The sequence below is a fragment of the Typopeltis vanoorti genome, chromosome 8, assembly GCF_054136105.1.
Source record: "Typopeltis vanoorti isolate ZY-2024b chromosome 8, IOZ_Tvanoo_1.0, whole genome shotgun sequence".
Classification (NCBI taxonomy): domain Eukaryota; kingdom Metazoa; phylum Arthropoda; class Arachnida; order Uropygi; family Thelyphonidae; genus Typopeltis; species Typopeltis vanoorti.
The window spans coordinates 121746996-121765528 of NC_143556.1; the positions used below are offsets into that span (position 1 = coordinate 121746996).

General features: G+C 37.5%; 1 protein-coding gene across 1 annotated transcript in view; it reads left to right on the forward strand.

Annotated features, from left to right (window-relative positions):
* Positions 1 to 18533, forward strand: part of Cubn (Cubilin) — a 2223842-nt gene that overhangs the window by 1103655 nt on the left and 1101654 nt on the right. Inside the window, exon 35 of the mRNA XM_090396294.1 lies at positions 9124 to 9240. Coding sequence (XP_090252420.1) covers positions 9124 to 9240 — 117 coding nt within the window. The remainder of the gene's footprint in view (positions 1 to 9123; positions 9241 to 18533) is intronic.

The following is an 18533-nucleotide window of genomic DNA, read 5'->3' on the forward strand; positions in this document are numbered from 1 at the left end:
CAACACCTTACCCCAGTCCTGAAGATACTTTCAGGTGCAGACTTTGTTTGCTCACACTTGGATAAAGGATTAAACTAATTTTATTATTTTACCATGAGATTTCCTCAATCCATGTTCTCCATCATTCAGTGTCATTTATGTAAAGTGCCCACTCAATAATTCAACTATTTGGTTTGCTTCTGCTTCCTTTCCACCATTAGCACTTCTTAAAGTCTTCCTCCACATAGCAAAATAAGAATTTTGGATTTCTGTAGGATTTCGTTTAGCCTTATCAGATAGCTTTCTCTCATAATTTGTTTTGTCCTTCCTTACTGTACAGATCACTCTTCTTGCATGTGCCTTGTATTGCTCATGGGCATGCTAATCACCTTTTTCTTTACATTTCCTCCACTACTGTTTTCTTTGTCTGTAGCTTCAAGAGCTACAGACAAAGAAAATTAATGATGCTATTCATCCATCTAATTCCTACCTGATTTATTCTTTTGACTGTTTGTATACATTGTTAAACTGCTTTCTTCAAACACTCCTTGACCACCTTCCATACATGATCAACATCTTTCCCCAGTCAGATTCTTATGATATTGAACTTCTGAAATTTCTTCTTCAGCTTTTCATAATCACCTCCTTTGAAATTCCACATATATCCCTTCTTAGCAGAAAATTCTGGATCTCTTAAAAAATCCCAGATCAAGAATACATTCACTTTCCTGAAGTAAAGGAAGTGTAATGAGATTAGTTGTGGATAATTTATCTGATGCAGTGATCAGATCCAGCACTCCTGAGCCTCATGTCCCATCCATTATTTGCTATCTCAGGTGACTATCTCTTGGCTGCTGTGTAAATTCTATTTCCTTCCCTCTCTTTTTTGAATCTATGTTTCCATAAGCCCCTAATAATTACTTGACCTGTGCTAATTGTACTGATCTGCCAATCCATGTCATCTGTATTCTCATTTACATCCCTGAATTATAACAATAACCATATATATATATATATATATATATATATTTCTTTTCCCTTTTGGCCCCTAACTCACACTAGATTGCCTCAAATGAACTGCCATCTGCATCTCTCTCTTTCTCCATCTCTGACTGATGTAATGTACTTCTACTCTTTTTAGCTTCAATTCCTTTTCTATGATTAGAACCCCTCCTCATTCCTGTTCCTGTTACCATATCATCCTCTGTCAGCAAAATCTCACTAATGAATATAACTTTTGGCCAAGTGGAGCTAACCAATGACTAAAACCTCATCCTTATTTGAAATACTTCTTTCATTTGTATACATTAACTGCAATTCCCTCTTCATTCATCCCAGAACCTTCCTTAGACCTTGTGTTGAAAAAAGGGTATGAGAGGTGCTGCAATTTACATCATGTGAAGACTCTCCCACTTACTAACCTCTAGATTACCTGGACCTGCACTTCCCTGCATCCCTCCTAAAAATTCTAGTTTCCCTGACTCTTTACTTCCGAACTCTCATTGAACATAACTTTCTCAGGTCTCCAGATATAAATCATGTATTCTCAATGCAATGGATATGGCTAATTTATCCAGACATCTGATTAGACATCTTTAAATATCTGTCTTAAAATGGTGACATGTAGGCATGCACCAGTGAAATCAGTCAAAAGTAAACATTTAATTAAAACAGTGTAGATACCTTCTGATTTACATATGCATGGCAAGAAGATTAAACCATTAGACGAAATGTATGTGAGTTACTAAGAAAGATAAGAATTAGTAGTAAGGAAGGATTGTATTGTGTTTATTTCAATGCCAATACTGTTTTTTTAAGTTTTCACTATTGAAATTGATGAGTTTTTGATTGATGAGAATTTGATGAAAGATGAAATTGATGAGATTGCTGAGGGCTTTTGTTAGGATATTACTATCTCCATATTGTATCAAATTGTATTGATCATATTCAACATGAAGGCTGCCAATTCCAACATGAGGTTCCTAAATCCACCACAATTTAAATAATATTATTATTATTATTACCATCCCAAGACCTCATGGAGTCAAAGACTCGTCTGGAGGCCCTTTTATCATATATACAGCTCATCATACCATGCCTTGAACACATTCAAACTCCTTGCAGACACCACACTCTCAGGCAAGGCATTCCAACCATTTACAACTCTGCATGAAAAAAACCTGCCTCTCACTCCCCTACTCACACCCCCTTTTACAGTTTCCAGGGATGACCTCTGGTTCTCTCCGGATCTCCCACTATTTTCTGTAGAACTTCTCCAACATTGATCCTATAACAACCCCTTACCAACTTGTAGGTCTTTATCATATCTCCCCTCATCCTCCTGACTCTGTAAATTACATCTTCTCAATCTTTCCTCATACTCGACACTCCAGAGGTCAGAAATTACCTTAGTCAATCGGTGTTGGACCCATTCCAACATCTCTTCATCCTTCTGAAAACCAGGTGACCAAATCTGGGCTGCAAAAGTCCATGTGTGGCTTAATCAAAGCCTTATACAACGGAACAAGAATCTCCCTACTTCTACACGTCAGTGTCCTCCGCATCATTCCCAGAAGCCTTTGTGTTGTCTTCTCAATTATGGCTATGTGTCCCCTGAATTTCAGATCCTTATTCACTATCACCCCCAGATATCTTATTTCTTCCACCTCCAACAATATATCCTCACCAAGCATAAATTTGGCATTCCATCTTTGCTTTCCAAATTTTAAAACCTTACATTTTGCAACATTGAACTAATATCCCTATTTCTGTGCCCAATAAATCAATTTATTCAAGTCTTCTTGTAAGGCCACAATATCTTCACTACCCTTCACGGTTCGTCTCAACTTTGCTTCATCTGTAAACAACTGAATATCTCCATCCAAATCTTCACCTGTATCGTTAATATACAAGTTAAACAGTAATGGCCACAAAACAGACCTCTGAGGCACTCCACTAGTGACTTTCCTTTTCCTGGATGTCGCTCCCCCATACACAACTTGTTGATACCTATCAGATAGCCAGTCTCCAATCATGCACTAATCTAATATCCAACACCATCTGCTCTAGTTTGACTATCAGTTTATCATGAAATACTCTATCAAAAGCCTTTGCAAAATCTAAGCATATTACTGTGTATCCTTCTCCTCTGTCCAAGAAAGCAGTTACTTTATTGTAATAAGTAAGTAGATTAGTAAAACATGACCTCCCTTTAGCAAATCCATGTTTCCATCAAAGATAATACCATTGTTGTCAACCCAACTCTGGATCCGAGTTATCACACGCTTCTCCAGCAACTTAACCACAACACCTGACACACAGATAGGCCTATATTTTGATGCTTGAGTTCAATCACCTCTTTTATGAAGTGGCACGATCTTGCCCTCCTTGCAAGACTAGTATTAAAAAAATATGTCAAGACAGGTGTCAACTCCCTGGCACATTCCTTCAGAATACGTGGCGATATATTATCAAGTCCCAGAGCTTTATTAACATCTAGTTTACTCAACTCTCCATACACCTCTTGCTCACTTGCAGTCTGTCTCTCCTCCCCATGATCTCTCGATTTCTATGCTCATAATGCTCATAATGCTCTCGATTTCTCCATGAAGTCACATTCACAAGATTGAAAGAACTTTATGAATTGCTCATTAAGTGTCTCCACCACACATTCTGCAACAGCTGTCTTTTTATGTTATTCATGAATTTGTTATTCATAGCATTGGTGATGATTTTATAGCATGCTGATCATGTGACATGTACGTGTAAAAACGTGTCAAGTGCATGAAGTGTTAAGAGACATAAGTATTTTCATTTCAGGATTTAGCAGAAGCAGAGATAGTGCTTCAGAAATGTGTGAATGCCACTTTGTGGATAGATACCTGTAGTGTGTTAAAGGCTGAGGAGAATGTAAACAACTTACATAAGCTTTAATCATAGATCTAAGTATTTCGTAAAATGTCCTGCATATTTTTCTTTTTTTAATTTAATTTAATTTAAGCTTGGCAAATGCAAGAAGAAAGATTATTATGGGAGATTTTAACTACAGCAGTATAAATTGGGGAGAGGAAGATGCATGTAGCAATAACAGAACGGAATTTCTATAAATCTTGAGGGACAAATCTTAGGCATCATGTAATAGACAGAACAGTAGTTGTGGTTTTTGGTCATAGCGTCAGAAGAGTTGATAATAACCGAGATGACATCTCTCCCACCAGTTGGAGAGAGTGACCATATGGTTTTGACTTGGAAGATGAATAGACATGCAGGAGTATCAAAGAGATTTGAATGTATGTGGAATTATAAGGCAGGTGATTATAATAGTCTTAGACATCAACTTGGGGAAGTTTCATGGAGGGAGGAATTGGAAGGACGGGATATCATTAGAGCTAAGGAAATTGTGAAGGAATATTTGTGAGCAGCAATAGTAAGCTGTATTCCATGAATGAAGAAGAGGACACAATTTGGAGTAAAGTGCATGACAAACAATATTAAACAGGAACTGCATGCGAAAAAGAGGCTATGGAGAGATATAAGGAGACAGATGAAGAGAAGATGCATAAAGAATATAAGACACAGGCTGAAGAGAGTGATTGGTATGGTAAGAAAGGCGAAACTGGAATATGAGAAGAGATTGGCCCTAAGATCCTAAGAAATTCCTAGGAAATTTTTTAGCTATGTGACCAGTAGGAGGAGAAATGATTGTGGAAGAATGGCAATACGGGATAAAAATGGGAATAGAGTGACTGAAACAGAGGACATAGTGGAATTGTTCAATGAACATTGTATTTCATCCTGGAGGAGTAAATTTTAATACCAGAGGGATAGGGCAGGTTCGAGTTTTAGAGGTTCAGGAGGAGACCGTGCGAGTCCCACAGCTTTTTTGACTATGGATGTCAAAAAACTGTGGGACTGGATGGTATTTCACCACGAGTTTTGAGAGAATATGCTAAAGAACTGACATCTCCGTTGAACTGGCTTTTCAATGAAAGTCTGGCTATGGGATAGGTGCCTATGAAATGGAAGGAAGGTAAGATAGTGCCATTGCATAAGGGAGATATCAGACTGGAAGTGTCCAATTATAGGCCAGGTTATGTGTCATCAGCAGTTGTTAAGATCTTGGAGAAAATAGTGAGGGACCGTATACAGCATTAGATGACGGAAAGGCGTATACTGCCATTTTCTTGGATTTAACGAAAGCATTTGACTGGGTGCCATATGATAAACTGATCTTAAAGTTGCAGCACATGGGTTTCGATGTCAGGTTGGTCAACAGGATTCAGAATTAGCTGTCTGATAGGGATCAGAGGGTAGTGTATGGTGGGGCAGTTTCAAGGAGGCAGAAGGTTACAAGTGGGATCCCACAAGGATCAGTACTGGGACCTATATTGTTTAACCTTTGTATCAATGATGTTGTCAGTGGATGGCATGGGGATATTCAGTTGTTTGCAGATGATGTGAAGCTGGAAAGGGTTATTAGTAATAGTGCAGATGTGGTAGCCCTGCATAAGTATTTGAATAATTAGTGGACAGGCGGGCAAATGAATAGGTGAGTCAGTTTAATGCAGCAAAAAGTGATGTCTTGAGGTTTGGGACATACTGAGGAGACACTGCATACTCTGTTGGAGGAGTTGTACTGGAGGAAGTAGTGGAGACAAGAGATCTGGGGGTTGATGATTGACAGAAACCTAAAATTCAGGGGACATATTGCAAAGGTGGTGAAGGTAACACAGAATATTGCTACAATAATGAGAAGGTAACACAGAGGATTGCTGCAATAATGAGAAGGATGCTGACCTGCAGAGATAAAAGAGTTATCATTCTGTTGTATGAGACCCTGATCAGACTACACTAAGACCTTTGTTCTCATATTTGTTCTCCAGGAGTTGAAGGGGATAAATTAACTGTGGAAAGGGTACAGATCCGGATAACAAAGATGGTTTCAGTACTGTACAATGTTAGTTATGAGGATTACCTGAGGGAATGTGTACTGCAGAGTTTGGTGAATAGATGCAAGAGAAGTGGTATGATTGTTATTTTAAACTGTTGAGAGGTGGTTACAGGTTTGACATTAGGGAGTTCTTATGCTTGGTTGAACAGTGGGAAAGAGTGATGACAAGAGGCCATCCCTGGAAGTTGCGAAAGGAAGCTCTGAGCAGGAGGGTGAGGAGTGGTTTCTTTGCTTGGAAGGTTGTTGAACCATCGAATGCATTGCCTGATAGTGTGATGAGAGGGAGAATGGTCAATGAGTTTAAGGGGTGGTATGATAGACTTTGTGTTTTCTAAATGGGACATCCTGCATTGAGTCTTGATAGACTTTGTGTTTCCTAGGGAGGACCTCCAGCGATAAATCTTTTGACTGCATGGAGGCCTGAATAATAATAATAATAATTAAATGCCACTTAGTCTTTATTAAGATGTTGTTATATATTTAGCCATTATTGCAACTTATATATAAGTGCAGTGTGATCGAAATTAAAGTATCCCTTTAAGTTTTCTTAAGGGATTTCGGAATGCCACAAATTTATTCAAATGCTGTGTTGCAGGAATACATTGTGCATCATGTAGAAGCAATACCTGAGAGGAAAAAAAGTTCAACACCAGAGGGTGCTGTATAATGTACCGAATGTAGTTGTAGTAATGTTTCTCTGTGTGTAAGAATGACAAAAGCAACACAAGCATAAATAACACATTTTTATTTACTTCCATTATGCATTTACGGTTCCGCCCTTCTTGGTATGCCACGAACTGCATCCTTTGCACAGCGTGTTCAATGGCAGAACGTAGCTGGTCATGACTGATGTTGTGCGTATGTTACATTATGCTGTCTTTCAGCACTGAGATGTTATCATAATGATTCTGATAAACCCTGTCTTCAAGAAATCCCCAGAGCCAAAAGTCACTGGATATCAGATCATGTGAACAAGATGACCATGGAGTGTGAAACACATGGCTTGAGCAAATGGCTCAAAGGAACTCTGGTACGAATCGACCAATGTGTGGAGAGATTCCATTGTGCATGAAAATGGCCGATGCCGTGCATACGCACTGCTGTAGATGTGGCATAACAAAATTGCTTATGATACCGCGATACCTCTAGGCCATCGGTTCCCAACCTGTGGTATGCATACCTCCTGGGCCATTCATGGGTACACGAGAAATAATCAGTAAATACGGAAAAACAAGTAAAGTAAACAAAATGCAAAACGTTAGTTATGGAACTATAAATGCTGTGTTTGAATCACCGCTAATGGAGACACTTGAAGACTAGCTCACATTAGCAAATGGTGATTGTTGAGTGTGTGGCTATGAACCCCTTCCCCAAACCACTCTTCTACCAATCATTATACACACAGTTCATGCATCACTTTTGTCACCCATCCCCATTTCCAGAACAATTGTGTGTTACTAAGAAATGACCTTTTTGATAATGAACCTTCCCCTGACTTCCATTTGTGACATTTCTAGAACTTCTCCAAAAGTATAAATACATCCGTAGCCAGACTGTTTTGATCAGTTCAGTCATTGACTGAGTATAAGTAAGTGCATTGTCTTTAATTGTGATTCTTTTCAAGTAGTTTTTTAATTTAATGTTTATCGTAGTTTCAGTTATTGTTGTCAATGATTTTTATGTGTGTCAATTACGGATCAGTGGTTGAAAATAGGAACATTTAAAAAAAACGAAATTTGATGTCGATTATAACCCGTCGCCGAGTGCTTCTCAACATGTGTCTGCAGATATGAGTACACCCACACCATGTGATAGTAAAAAGACATTTGCCTCAGGTAGCACACAGAAGAAAAGGAAATACTGTGAAGAGTATATTAAATATGGGTTTTCATTTGTAGGAGATGATGATTGTCCTTCTCATCATTATGTTGATCATCATTATCAATATTTAACATGAAGCTATACTTATTTCTGTGTTACGAATATTGTAAAGTTAAATCTGTTGTTTTGTACTTTTAGTGTAGTAATTATCCTTTCCCAACTCATTACCTCACTATTTTACATTAAGATCGGCACTGAACAAAAGTGTCAGTATTTAAAAAGAGCTATTTTAAAAACAAGGTTCAGTTTATAGAAATGGGTTTAAAAGCAGTACAAATGGAAAAAGGTTGGGAACCACTGCTCTAGACAGTAACTGAGCAGGTCACAATGCTCAACTGGCAAATGCCCTTGAAGAAGAATAGTTCAATGATAAATGAAACTGTAAACCCACACCTGACAATAAATTTAGGTAAATGCATGGGGATTTGTTGGATTGCATGCAGATTTTGTGTAGCCGATACTCGGAAATTGTGGGTATTCACAGCTCTCTTCTGGTTAAAGTGAACCTCATCTTCCTGTAAAGTCATCCATGGCCACGCAGCATCCAACTCCACTCAAGCAAGGAATGTTACAGCAAATGTCATTTGACTTCAGAGTCCTGCAAGCACAACTCCTGTGTCAGGGTTATTTTCAATCAGTAGAAATGCAGAATCTTCTAAAGAATTTTCCAGACACTTGTGTAAATTGTGCACATCCATGTGCCTTGATACAGAATCTGCAGTGCAGGAACTAATATGGTTATTCATGGCCTACTCTACACCAGCAGTAACAACTTCACTTGTTGTGATCTGATTGGTTTGTGACCTCTGCCAGGTCTAATTCCCAAAGATCCCGTTTCTTCACAATGACTTATCATTCATTGTAGAACACATGGAAATAATGGACCTAGTTCCATGTGTTCTGCAATGAATACAGCAGAACACATGAAAATAGGTGACATAATTCACAGAATGCAGCAACAGCATTGCAGTTGTCCTGGCAGTACAGCTTCATGAGCAACACCACTGTGGATGGTATTAACAACCGGTATGAAGGGAAAAATCCAATGTCCATCTTTTTAAACCCTCTATGCATTGCTGTTTACGGCATCCCCTGGTGGTGAATTTTTGAACTACTTTTTTTTCTCTCTCAGATCTTTGCATATTACACAATGTATTCCAGCAAGGTTTTGCAGCATTTCGATCACTGGATTTTGCTCACAAACTTTAAATAGGGACACTTTAATTTTGATCACCAGTATGTGTGTGTGTGTGTGTGTGTGCATTGTAAATTACATGCTATTTAACACCATTATTACTGTCTTTAAATCCTAGTTTGTGGTGCTAGAATAGCAGCAGATGATAATAATCGTGAGATAAAATCACCCAATTATCCATATGAATCCATGTTGCATTTCAACTGTAGTTGGATAATCTACTCATCAATTCTGGGTATGTTTATTTATTTTATTTATTATTTTAAATGATGAATATCAAAATATATTTAGTGTGTTTCAAAGGTTTGATAAAAGTTACATTCTGAGGTAAATTTCTAAGTTTACAGATTAAAGTAGCTAATTTGCTTTAAAAAAAAAAATCCCTTGCCTTCAAAGTTTTTGAGATTATTCTTTTTGGAATATGGTAAATTTTTTATTCTTCCTTTTTCAGTAGGTACAAATTATTAAAAAAAAGTAGAAATTTTTTGAGTATGCAAACTTTTTTATTCCAAATATTTTGATTGTTGAAAGTTTATTTTTCACTTGACTTATGGTTAGGCTATAATAAATTTAGTTTAATCCTTTATCCAAGTGTGAGCAAACAAAGTTTGCGCCTGAAAGTATCTTCAGGACTTGTGTAAGGTGTTACAACACCGGGCAACTCATTGCAAAGGTGGAGGAAGTTAACATCACTCCTATCTCAGTATCTCCCATAATGCAAAACACATCTCCTTGCGGATATGTATAATGTTATGCATTATCCGCAAGGAGATGTGTTTTGCATTATGGGAGATACTGAGATAGGAGTGATGTTACCTTCCTCCACCTTTGCAATGAGTTGCCTGGTGTTGTACCACCTTACCCCAGTCCTGAAGATACTTTCAGGTGCAAACTTTGTTTGCTCACACTTGGATAAAGGATTAAACTAAATTTATTAAATATTTTGATTATATATGAATTAGTCATAAATTTGGATATTTTTTGCATAAGTAAAGTAACTGTCATATCATTTCCACAGACTGGAAGGAGTAGAAGATGAATTTAAGGTGATCCAATGAGTTTTGGAATCTAGATGAAAAGGTGTATGTGCTCCAGTAAACGATTTGATGGATTAAGAGGAGAGGAAAAGAGTTACTAATTATGATCATAGTTTCATGATTTTGTGTATAATTTCTTGAAATAATCAAAACAGAATAATTTATGCAAAGCTGCCTGAAAAGTGCATTATTAATTTTGGTCTGTGAGATGGGATAGAATCTTGACATTTGAAGGATTACATTAAAGCAGGGATGATTTCTTGTGGGAATATTTGCTGGCGGTGGGGGTTGTGCATACTGACATGCATTAATGTTTCTTTATACAAATGCCAGGAGTATCAAAAATGTAGGAGATGAACTAATGGCATTGATAACTGCATCTTTTCCAAAGATTATTAGGACCAGTGAAATATGGTTGATAGAAGATGTACTGAGAACAATAGAAGTATAAAAGATTTTGTGGCATGTGGGACTTGCAGAATGTACGCATCCTGGCAGTTGTATATGTGGCAGGTAAGAGAAGGGGAGATATATATATGCCCAAAATGCAGGCAATGGGGGGGGGGGGAGAACATGGTGAGTTCCTCCTGTGGCCAGTAGGAGGAGAAATGGTTGTGGAAGAATGACATTGTGGGATAGATTGTGGGAAAAATGGGAATAGAGTGACTGATGCAGAGGACATAGTGGAATTGTTTAATGAACACTTTATTGCAGTATATCATCTTGGAGGAGTAAATTTTAAATACTACAGGGATAGGTAGGTGCAAGGTTTAAAGGTGCAGGAGGAGAATGTGGTGTTCCGAATACTGAGTACTCTGGATGTCAGTAAAGCTGTGGGACTGGATGGTATTTCATCACGAGTTTTGAGAGAAAGTGCTAAAGAACTGACAGCTCCTTTGACCTGGCTTTTCAATGAAAGTCTAGCTACAGGAAATTTGCCCAGGGAATGGAACGAAGGTAAGATAGTGCCATTGCATAAGGGTGGTAGCAGACTGGAAGTATCTAATTATAGGCCAGTTTGTGTGTCATCAGCAGTTGTTAAGATCTTGGAGAAATAGTGAGGGACCGTATACAGCATTAGGCATATGAGGGTAATGTTATCTTTGAGAGTCAACATGGATTTGTTAAAGGGTGCTCTTGTTTTAGTAATATGTTAGCCTTTCATAATAAAGTTACAAGAGCAGTTGATGAGGGAAAGGCATATACTGCAATTTTCTTGGATTTAGCAAAGGCATTTGACAGAGTTTCACTTGATAAGTTGATATTTAAGTTACAGTGCATGAGTTTAGATGTTAAGTTGGTTAGCTAAATTCAGGATTAGCTGTCCAGTAGGTATCAAAGAGTTTTGTATGGTGGGACAGTTTCAAGGAGGCAGAAGGTTACAAGTGGGTTCCCACAGGACTCAGTACTAGGACCTGTATTGTTTAACGTTTATATCAATTTATATCATTCTTAGTGGATTGCAGGGGGATATTCAGTTGTTTGCGGATGATGTGAAACTGAGAAGGGTTATTAGTTATAGTGCAGATGTGGTAACCCTGCAAACAGCATTTGAATAAACTAGACAGATAGGCAAATGAATGGGGTTCACAGTTTAATGCAGTAAAATGTAAGGTCTTGAGGTTTGGGATACATTGATGGGACACTTCATACTCTATTGGAAGAGTTGTACTGGAAGAAGTTGGGGAGACAAGAGATCTGGGGTTGATGATTGATAGCAACTTAAAATTCAGTGAACATATTGCAAAGGTGGTGAAGGTAACGCAGAGGATTGCTGCAATACTGAGAAGGATGCTGATCCACAGAGATAAAAGAGTTATCATTCCTTTGTATAAGACCCTGATCAGACCACACTTAGGCTATTGTTCTGAAATTTGGTATCCAGGATTTTAAGGGGATAAAATAACTGTGGAAACGGTACAGTTGTGGATGACCAAGATGGTTTCAATACTGTACAATGTTAGTTATGAGGATCGGCTGAGATAATGTGGACTGCAGAGTTTGGTAAATTAAGTAGGAGAGGTGATATATATGAGATTTTTAAACTATTGAGAGGTGGTTACTGGGTGGACACTGTGGATTTCTTTCGCTTGGTTGAAAGCAGGAAGGAGTGATGACAAGGGGCCACACCTGGAAGTTATGAAAGGAATATTTGTGCAAGAGGGTGAGGGTGAGGGTGCAAAAGACTCATCAAAGACACACACACAGCTCATCATACCGTGTCTTGAACACATTCAAACTCCTTGCAGACACTACACTCTCAGGCAAGGCATTCCAATCATTCACAACTCTGCATGAAAAAAACCTGCCTCTCACTCCCCTACTCACACCCTCTTTATACAGTTTCCAGGGATGACCTCTGGTTCTCCCCTGATCTCCCACTATTTTCTGTAGAACTTCTCCAACATTGATCCTATAACAACCCCTTACCAACTTGTAGGTCTCTATCATATCTCTTCTCATCCTCATGACTCTGCAAATTACATCTTCTCAATCTTTCCTCATACTCGACAATCCAGAGGTCAGAAACTATCTTAGTCAATCGCCTTTTGACCCTTTCCAACATCTCTTCATCCTTCTGAAAACCCAGTGACCAAATCTGGGGCACAATAGTCCATGTATGGCCTAATCAAAGCCTTATACAAAGGAACAAGAATTTCCCTACTTCTACATGTCAGTGTCCTCTCAATCATTCCCAGAAGCCTTTGTGTTGTCTTCACAATTTTGGCTATGTGTCCCCTAAATTTCAAATCCTTATCCACTATCACCCCCAGATCTCTTATTTCTTCCAATAATACACCGGTTTCAATAAATTAAAAGAAACAGAAAAAACTCATGATAAATGGGAGGGAAAAGAGAAAAAAAAAACATAAGGAAGAATAGTAAATATTTTTATGCAAAAATTGACTCTTAGTCTGTTTATCATATACAATAAGTGGTTTGAGAGTGTTCTACACAAATAGACTACAGAATAATAGCAAGCCTCTTGCTGTGGTTTTTCCATTTCATGTCTGTTGAGAACAAGACAGTTCATGATAGTCATATTCTTGGAAATTGCTACAGGACATCATTTGCTGATGAATTATGTCACAAGCCATCATAAGACTAGCTGTCGCACAAAGTCGATCATTGGTAGCTAGATGGTTGCGTTGGTATTGTTCTGTGGTTCAGAAGTCCAGAAGTTAAAAACAAACAACATATCAGAGATATAGTTAATGAAGGCCACAGGCTACAACTGCAATGGATGACACATATCTCTGATTATCTCCTCATGAAAGCAGAGGTAATGCCCCAAATCAGCTACCGTCCGACCTCCCTTCAGCTATGGGAGGTCGGACAGTAGCTGATTTGGGTATATGCTTCCACTCCTTTAAGAAGAAGGCTTTACAAATATGAAATACCCGTATATACCGGACGGTTGGTTGTCAGCTTGTTCCTATCCCCACATGTCAGGAATAAATGTGTAAAATGGGCTAGGTTCCATGACAACTGGGCCCAAGACCAATGGGGATTAGTATTGTTTACAGAGCAGTCCCAATTTTATCATCATAACAATATCAGGAGTGAACAGAGATGTTATCATCTCTCTAATATCTCCATAAGCAAATCTTGTGTTATGTTATGCATCTCATTGGGTGGACAAACTGACCTGTATATGTTCCTTTGCAGAACCATGAATACTGCAACTTATTATTATTTTTTTTATGATTCAGGTCTCCTTGGAGGAACGACTCATTGTGGGAGGCCCATTCTAGAAAACACAAAGTCTATCATACCACCTCTTTGAACTCATTGACCATTCTTGTTCTCAACACTATCAGGCAATGCAATCCATGGTTCAACCACCTTCCATTTATGCTGTGGAAGTTCTGTCCACAGCATAAATCATGGTCTACATTATATACTGAAAAAATTACACCATTATTTCTTACATATAATATACAATAATAAAGATTGCTGGTCTGGCAGGCCTAGTGGTTATCATATCCACTTTCCAGCCAAAAGGCTGTAGGTTCAAATCCCGCTGTGGGCATGGATATTATTGATTGTCTGTGAAAATAATAGTGTGTGGTAGATGGCGTTGGTGTAGTTTTCCAGTTCGTTGTAGCTGATGGATTTGAGCGATGGAGAGAGAGAGTTGAAGACCAGATGCCCTCCCTCGATGAGTCTTTGGACTCCATGGAGGTATCACGTAATAATAATAATAATTATTATAGATAGAGTTTTTGCAATGGCAAAATATTATGAATGCCAATTGCATCGTTGGTTGCAAGTGTGAAGTCAGTAATGTCTATAGCTCTAATTCTTCTATTTTGTATTTTTATCAATGGAAGCAGATTGTTGTAGTAATCTCTACACCAACAGGTTATATCATATTGCAGCGAAGAATTTACCTAAGAATAGTATAGTCATCTTAAGAATGCTGCATTTATACATTTTTTAACCTAACATATTCTGTTAATTACAGACCTCATCTTATTTGTTAAAAATATGATGTAAGAGTTCCATTTAAGATTGCAATGAATATAGAGGTCCAAATAGTTGATTGATTTTGTGTTTTTTTTGACTAAGCTACAGTTACAATTGCAGGTATCATTTCACTTCATGCCATTTTATGGTTATATTGTGATCCATGTTTCTGTTAATGTGAAGTACATATATCTTGTTTTATTGGTATTAATTTTAAGACCATTATTGCTAAACCACTTACCAGTTTCTACATATGGTTAATCCTATTTTCTAGATCCTCAAGAGTCGTTTCAGTGTATATTAATTCCATATCATCAATAAAAGATATCATTTTGCCAAAAAGTTTGTATTTACACAGATCATTAGCATATATTAAAAATACACTGCGCGGTTAGCCTAGTGGCTTTGCGCTTCGCAACCATATGCCTGGGGAAGGAGTGTCCCAGGTTCGATTCCTTGTAGACATGAGGAATTTGAGGATCTTCCTCAGGCATAGCCAAGTTAGCCGGTCTTGGGCACGGTCAGTAGGGTTTTTTCCGCAAGTTTATCTGGCGTTTTTCATCCCGCAAACAGGCAAACCGGCCCAGTGAACATACGCCTCTACAGTCAAAAATATATCCCCCCCCAGCGGCAGACCAGGCGACGGGTCAGTTGGGAGTAGTACTAACAAGAAGTTGCATCTAAAAGTAAAACGCGGACCCTGCATAGGAAGCGGGAATAACGCGTAGAAGAAGAAGAAGATTAGCATATATTAAAAATGGGATGGGTCCTAGTACCGAACCTTGCAGGACCCCGTATTTTATTATTTTTGTTGCACTGTTGAATGCGCTGTGGCTGGTATATGCAATGGCAATATCTTACCCTCCTTTCATTCCTTGGGTACCTTTCCCTTTGCCAGACTTTAACGAAAGTCTGGCAAAGGCAGCTGTCATGTCATGTCATATTGAAATACTCAGTATTTCAAACATGCTCCTCTTTGACTTCTAAATCTGAAACCTACCCTATCCCTCCAGCATTAAAATTTCTCCAACATGAAATACCCCAATACGTATTCATTGAATAACTGCATAATGTCCTTTGCATCATTCACTCTATTCCCATTTTTATTACAATGTTATTCTTGCACAATCGTTTCCCCTCCTACTGACCCCATAGCTAAAAAATTCCTTTGGATCTCTGGGCCAATCTCTTCTCATGTTCCAGTTCTAGTCACTCTCTTAGTCTGATTCTTATATTCTTCATGTATCTGCTCTCTACCTCTTTCTTTATATCTCTTCCATAACCTCTTTTTTACCCGCAGTTCATGTTTGATGTTTTTATCACTCTCCCTCGATGAGTCTTTGGACTCCCTGGAGGTGTCTAATAATAATAATAATAATTTAACATCAAATTATGTTATCTTCTTCACTCGCTATACAGCTGCTAGCAAATATTCCTTCACAATTTCCCAAGCACTAATGATATCTCACCCTTCCAGTTCCTCCCTCCATGGAACTGCACCAAGTTGATACCTAAGACTATTATAATCACCCACCTTATAATTACACATATGTTCTCTTTTTTTTGATATTCCTGCATGCCTATTCATCTTCCAAGTCAAAATCACATGATCACTCTCTCAACTTGGGGCAGAGATGCCATCTCAGTTATAATCAGTTCTTGTGATGCTATGACCAAATCTAAAATTCTTGTACCTTGTTTTCCTTCTACTACACGTTGTGTAAGACATTTGTCCTTCAAGGATTCTATAAATTCCATTCTCTTATTGCTACATGCAGTTTCCTCTTCCCAATTTATACTACTGTAATTAAAACCTCCCATAACGATCATTCTTCTTGCACTTGCCAAGCTGAAGTGCCTAAACATCTCTTACTCCTCATCCTCTATGCTTCCTGACTTGTAGCAACATCCCATTAATTATCCTGTTCTGCTCACCTTTACCTCACTCCATATTCTTTCAAAACCATTAGTGCCATTGCTTTCCAAACCTTCCACTCTGAGAGGACATAAGTCATCACTTATGGTAAACAATACTCTACCACCATGCTTTCCCTTGGAATACCGCAAGGGAAAGCATGGTATCCTATCCTTTCAGAAGGTGCTGTATCCTACAACTTCTGTTCCTGTTAGTGTATCATTTTCTGTCATCTATGGCTCAGAGATTCTGATAATCTTTGGACAGCCTGATGCTATCAGTGCCACTATTTCATCTAATTTATTCTAGACAGTCCTGTCATTAGTATAAAATATCACGGTATTGTCACTGTTTCTATACCTATCATTATCCCCTCCAAATTCCACTGGATTCAGCATTACCTGATGTATTTGCCCCTCCCTCTCAAGGTAAAAGGTTTAAACTTGCATAATGTGAGTGTGTTTCAAATACTAAATACTTTGAATGTCTATAAGATTTGAAACTGGATGGGGTTTTGCCATGTGTTTTAAAATAATGTACTGTGGAACTTACAGCTGCATTGAATTTCAAAGAGAGTCTAACAGAAAGGAGAGTAATATAGTGCCACAGCATAAATGTTGTGTTGGAATTTACATGTCAGTCTATAGACCAGTTAATAATTCTTCTGTACTTATTAGGATTTTACATAGAATTGGGCAGATGACAGATAATGTAATCTCTGAGGGTCAGTATGGATTTGTTAATTGGTCCTCTTGTTTTAGTAATCTGATTGTCTTTTATAGGAAATTCTCAAGAGTGGTTAATGAAGGAAAGGCATATATGCTGCAATTTTTTTAGATTTTATGAAACATTTGATAGAATGCCACTTTTTTTTTTATTATTTTTTTATTGTTCTTTCAAATATGTACATATGTACAATGTACATACATAATTACATATGTACAATGATCATCTATTCAGTATATTATTTTACAAGGTTCAGCACTTTGTGCTACATATAATGATATTTAAATAGTAATGATGATAACAGTTTTTTTTATATAACAATCATAATAATAATTTACAATTATATTGTTCAGAATTACATAAGTTGTATAATATTACATGTTGTGGTTTACTATTTTTTTTTTTTTCAAGTTTGAAAAGGTGTGATTATACAACAGTATTTACACATATGCAATCTGAATATTATGTGTCCTTATTTTCACAATTATTTATTATTTAAAATAATAAATTATTTACTTTAAAAAAAAATTTTTTTTTTTTTTACATTGCATACATTTGTTACAGTTATTATACATTACATTCATTTGTTTACATATGATACATTACTTACGTTTGTTTACATGTGATATTTACATTACGTACATTGGTTTACATATAATACATACATTGGTTTTCTTGTGATACGTACATTACATGCATTTGGTTACATATGATACATCTTGGATGAGAACTAATTTTTTTTTTCCTTTCATCCTCGAAGCTTAAATGTAAACTTATCTGAGGATGACACCAGTTGGTTATTATGTATTTTTTTTTTTTTTTGCTGTGTTACCATGCTACGGAATCTATGATTGAGAAATTCTGCGCGCGCGCGCACTCACACGCTCACGCATGCATGCACACACACGCGCGCGCGCACCCCCACACACAATAAATTGGAATGTACTGATGCGTCGCTGAACTGGAAGCCTGAGCGAATATATCGTGTTTCATTAAGTTTGTATGGTATTTTGGGTGCATGTTTCTTGTTCGTAGTATGTCCTTAGAGCTCTTTTCAGGCTATTGTAGTTTGTAAGGTTTCTGTATTCAAAAGGTAATTTGTTTATCATGTCTGGGATGTAGAAGTTTTGCATGGCCTTTCCGTAGTGATTATTGTATTTATATGTGATATAATTAGTAGTCTGAGGTCTTGTTATACGGTATGTATTTCTAACTGTCCTGTAGTTAGCATCGAAATAATGTTTTAGCAAGGCTGCATAGTGACATAAATGTTTTGCTGTCAGTATTTTGTGTTCTGCCATTGCAATGTTTATAAGGTCGTGATTTTCTCTTTGTTCTCAAAAGATGAGTTTTGTCATTTTGTACTGTAGCGACATTAAT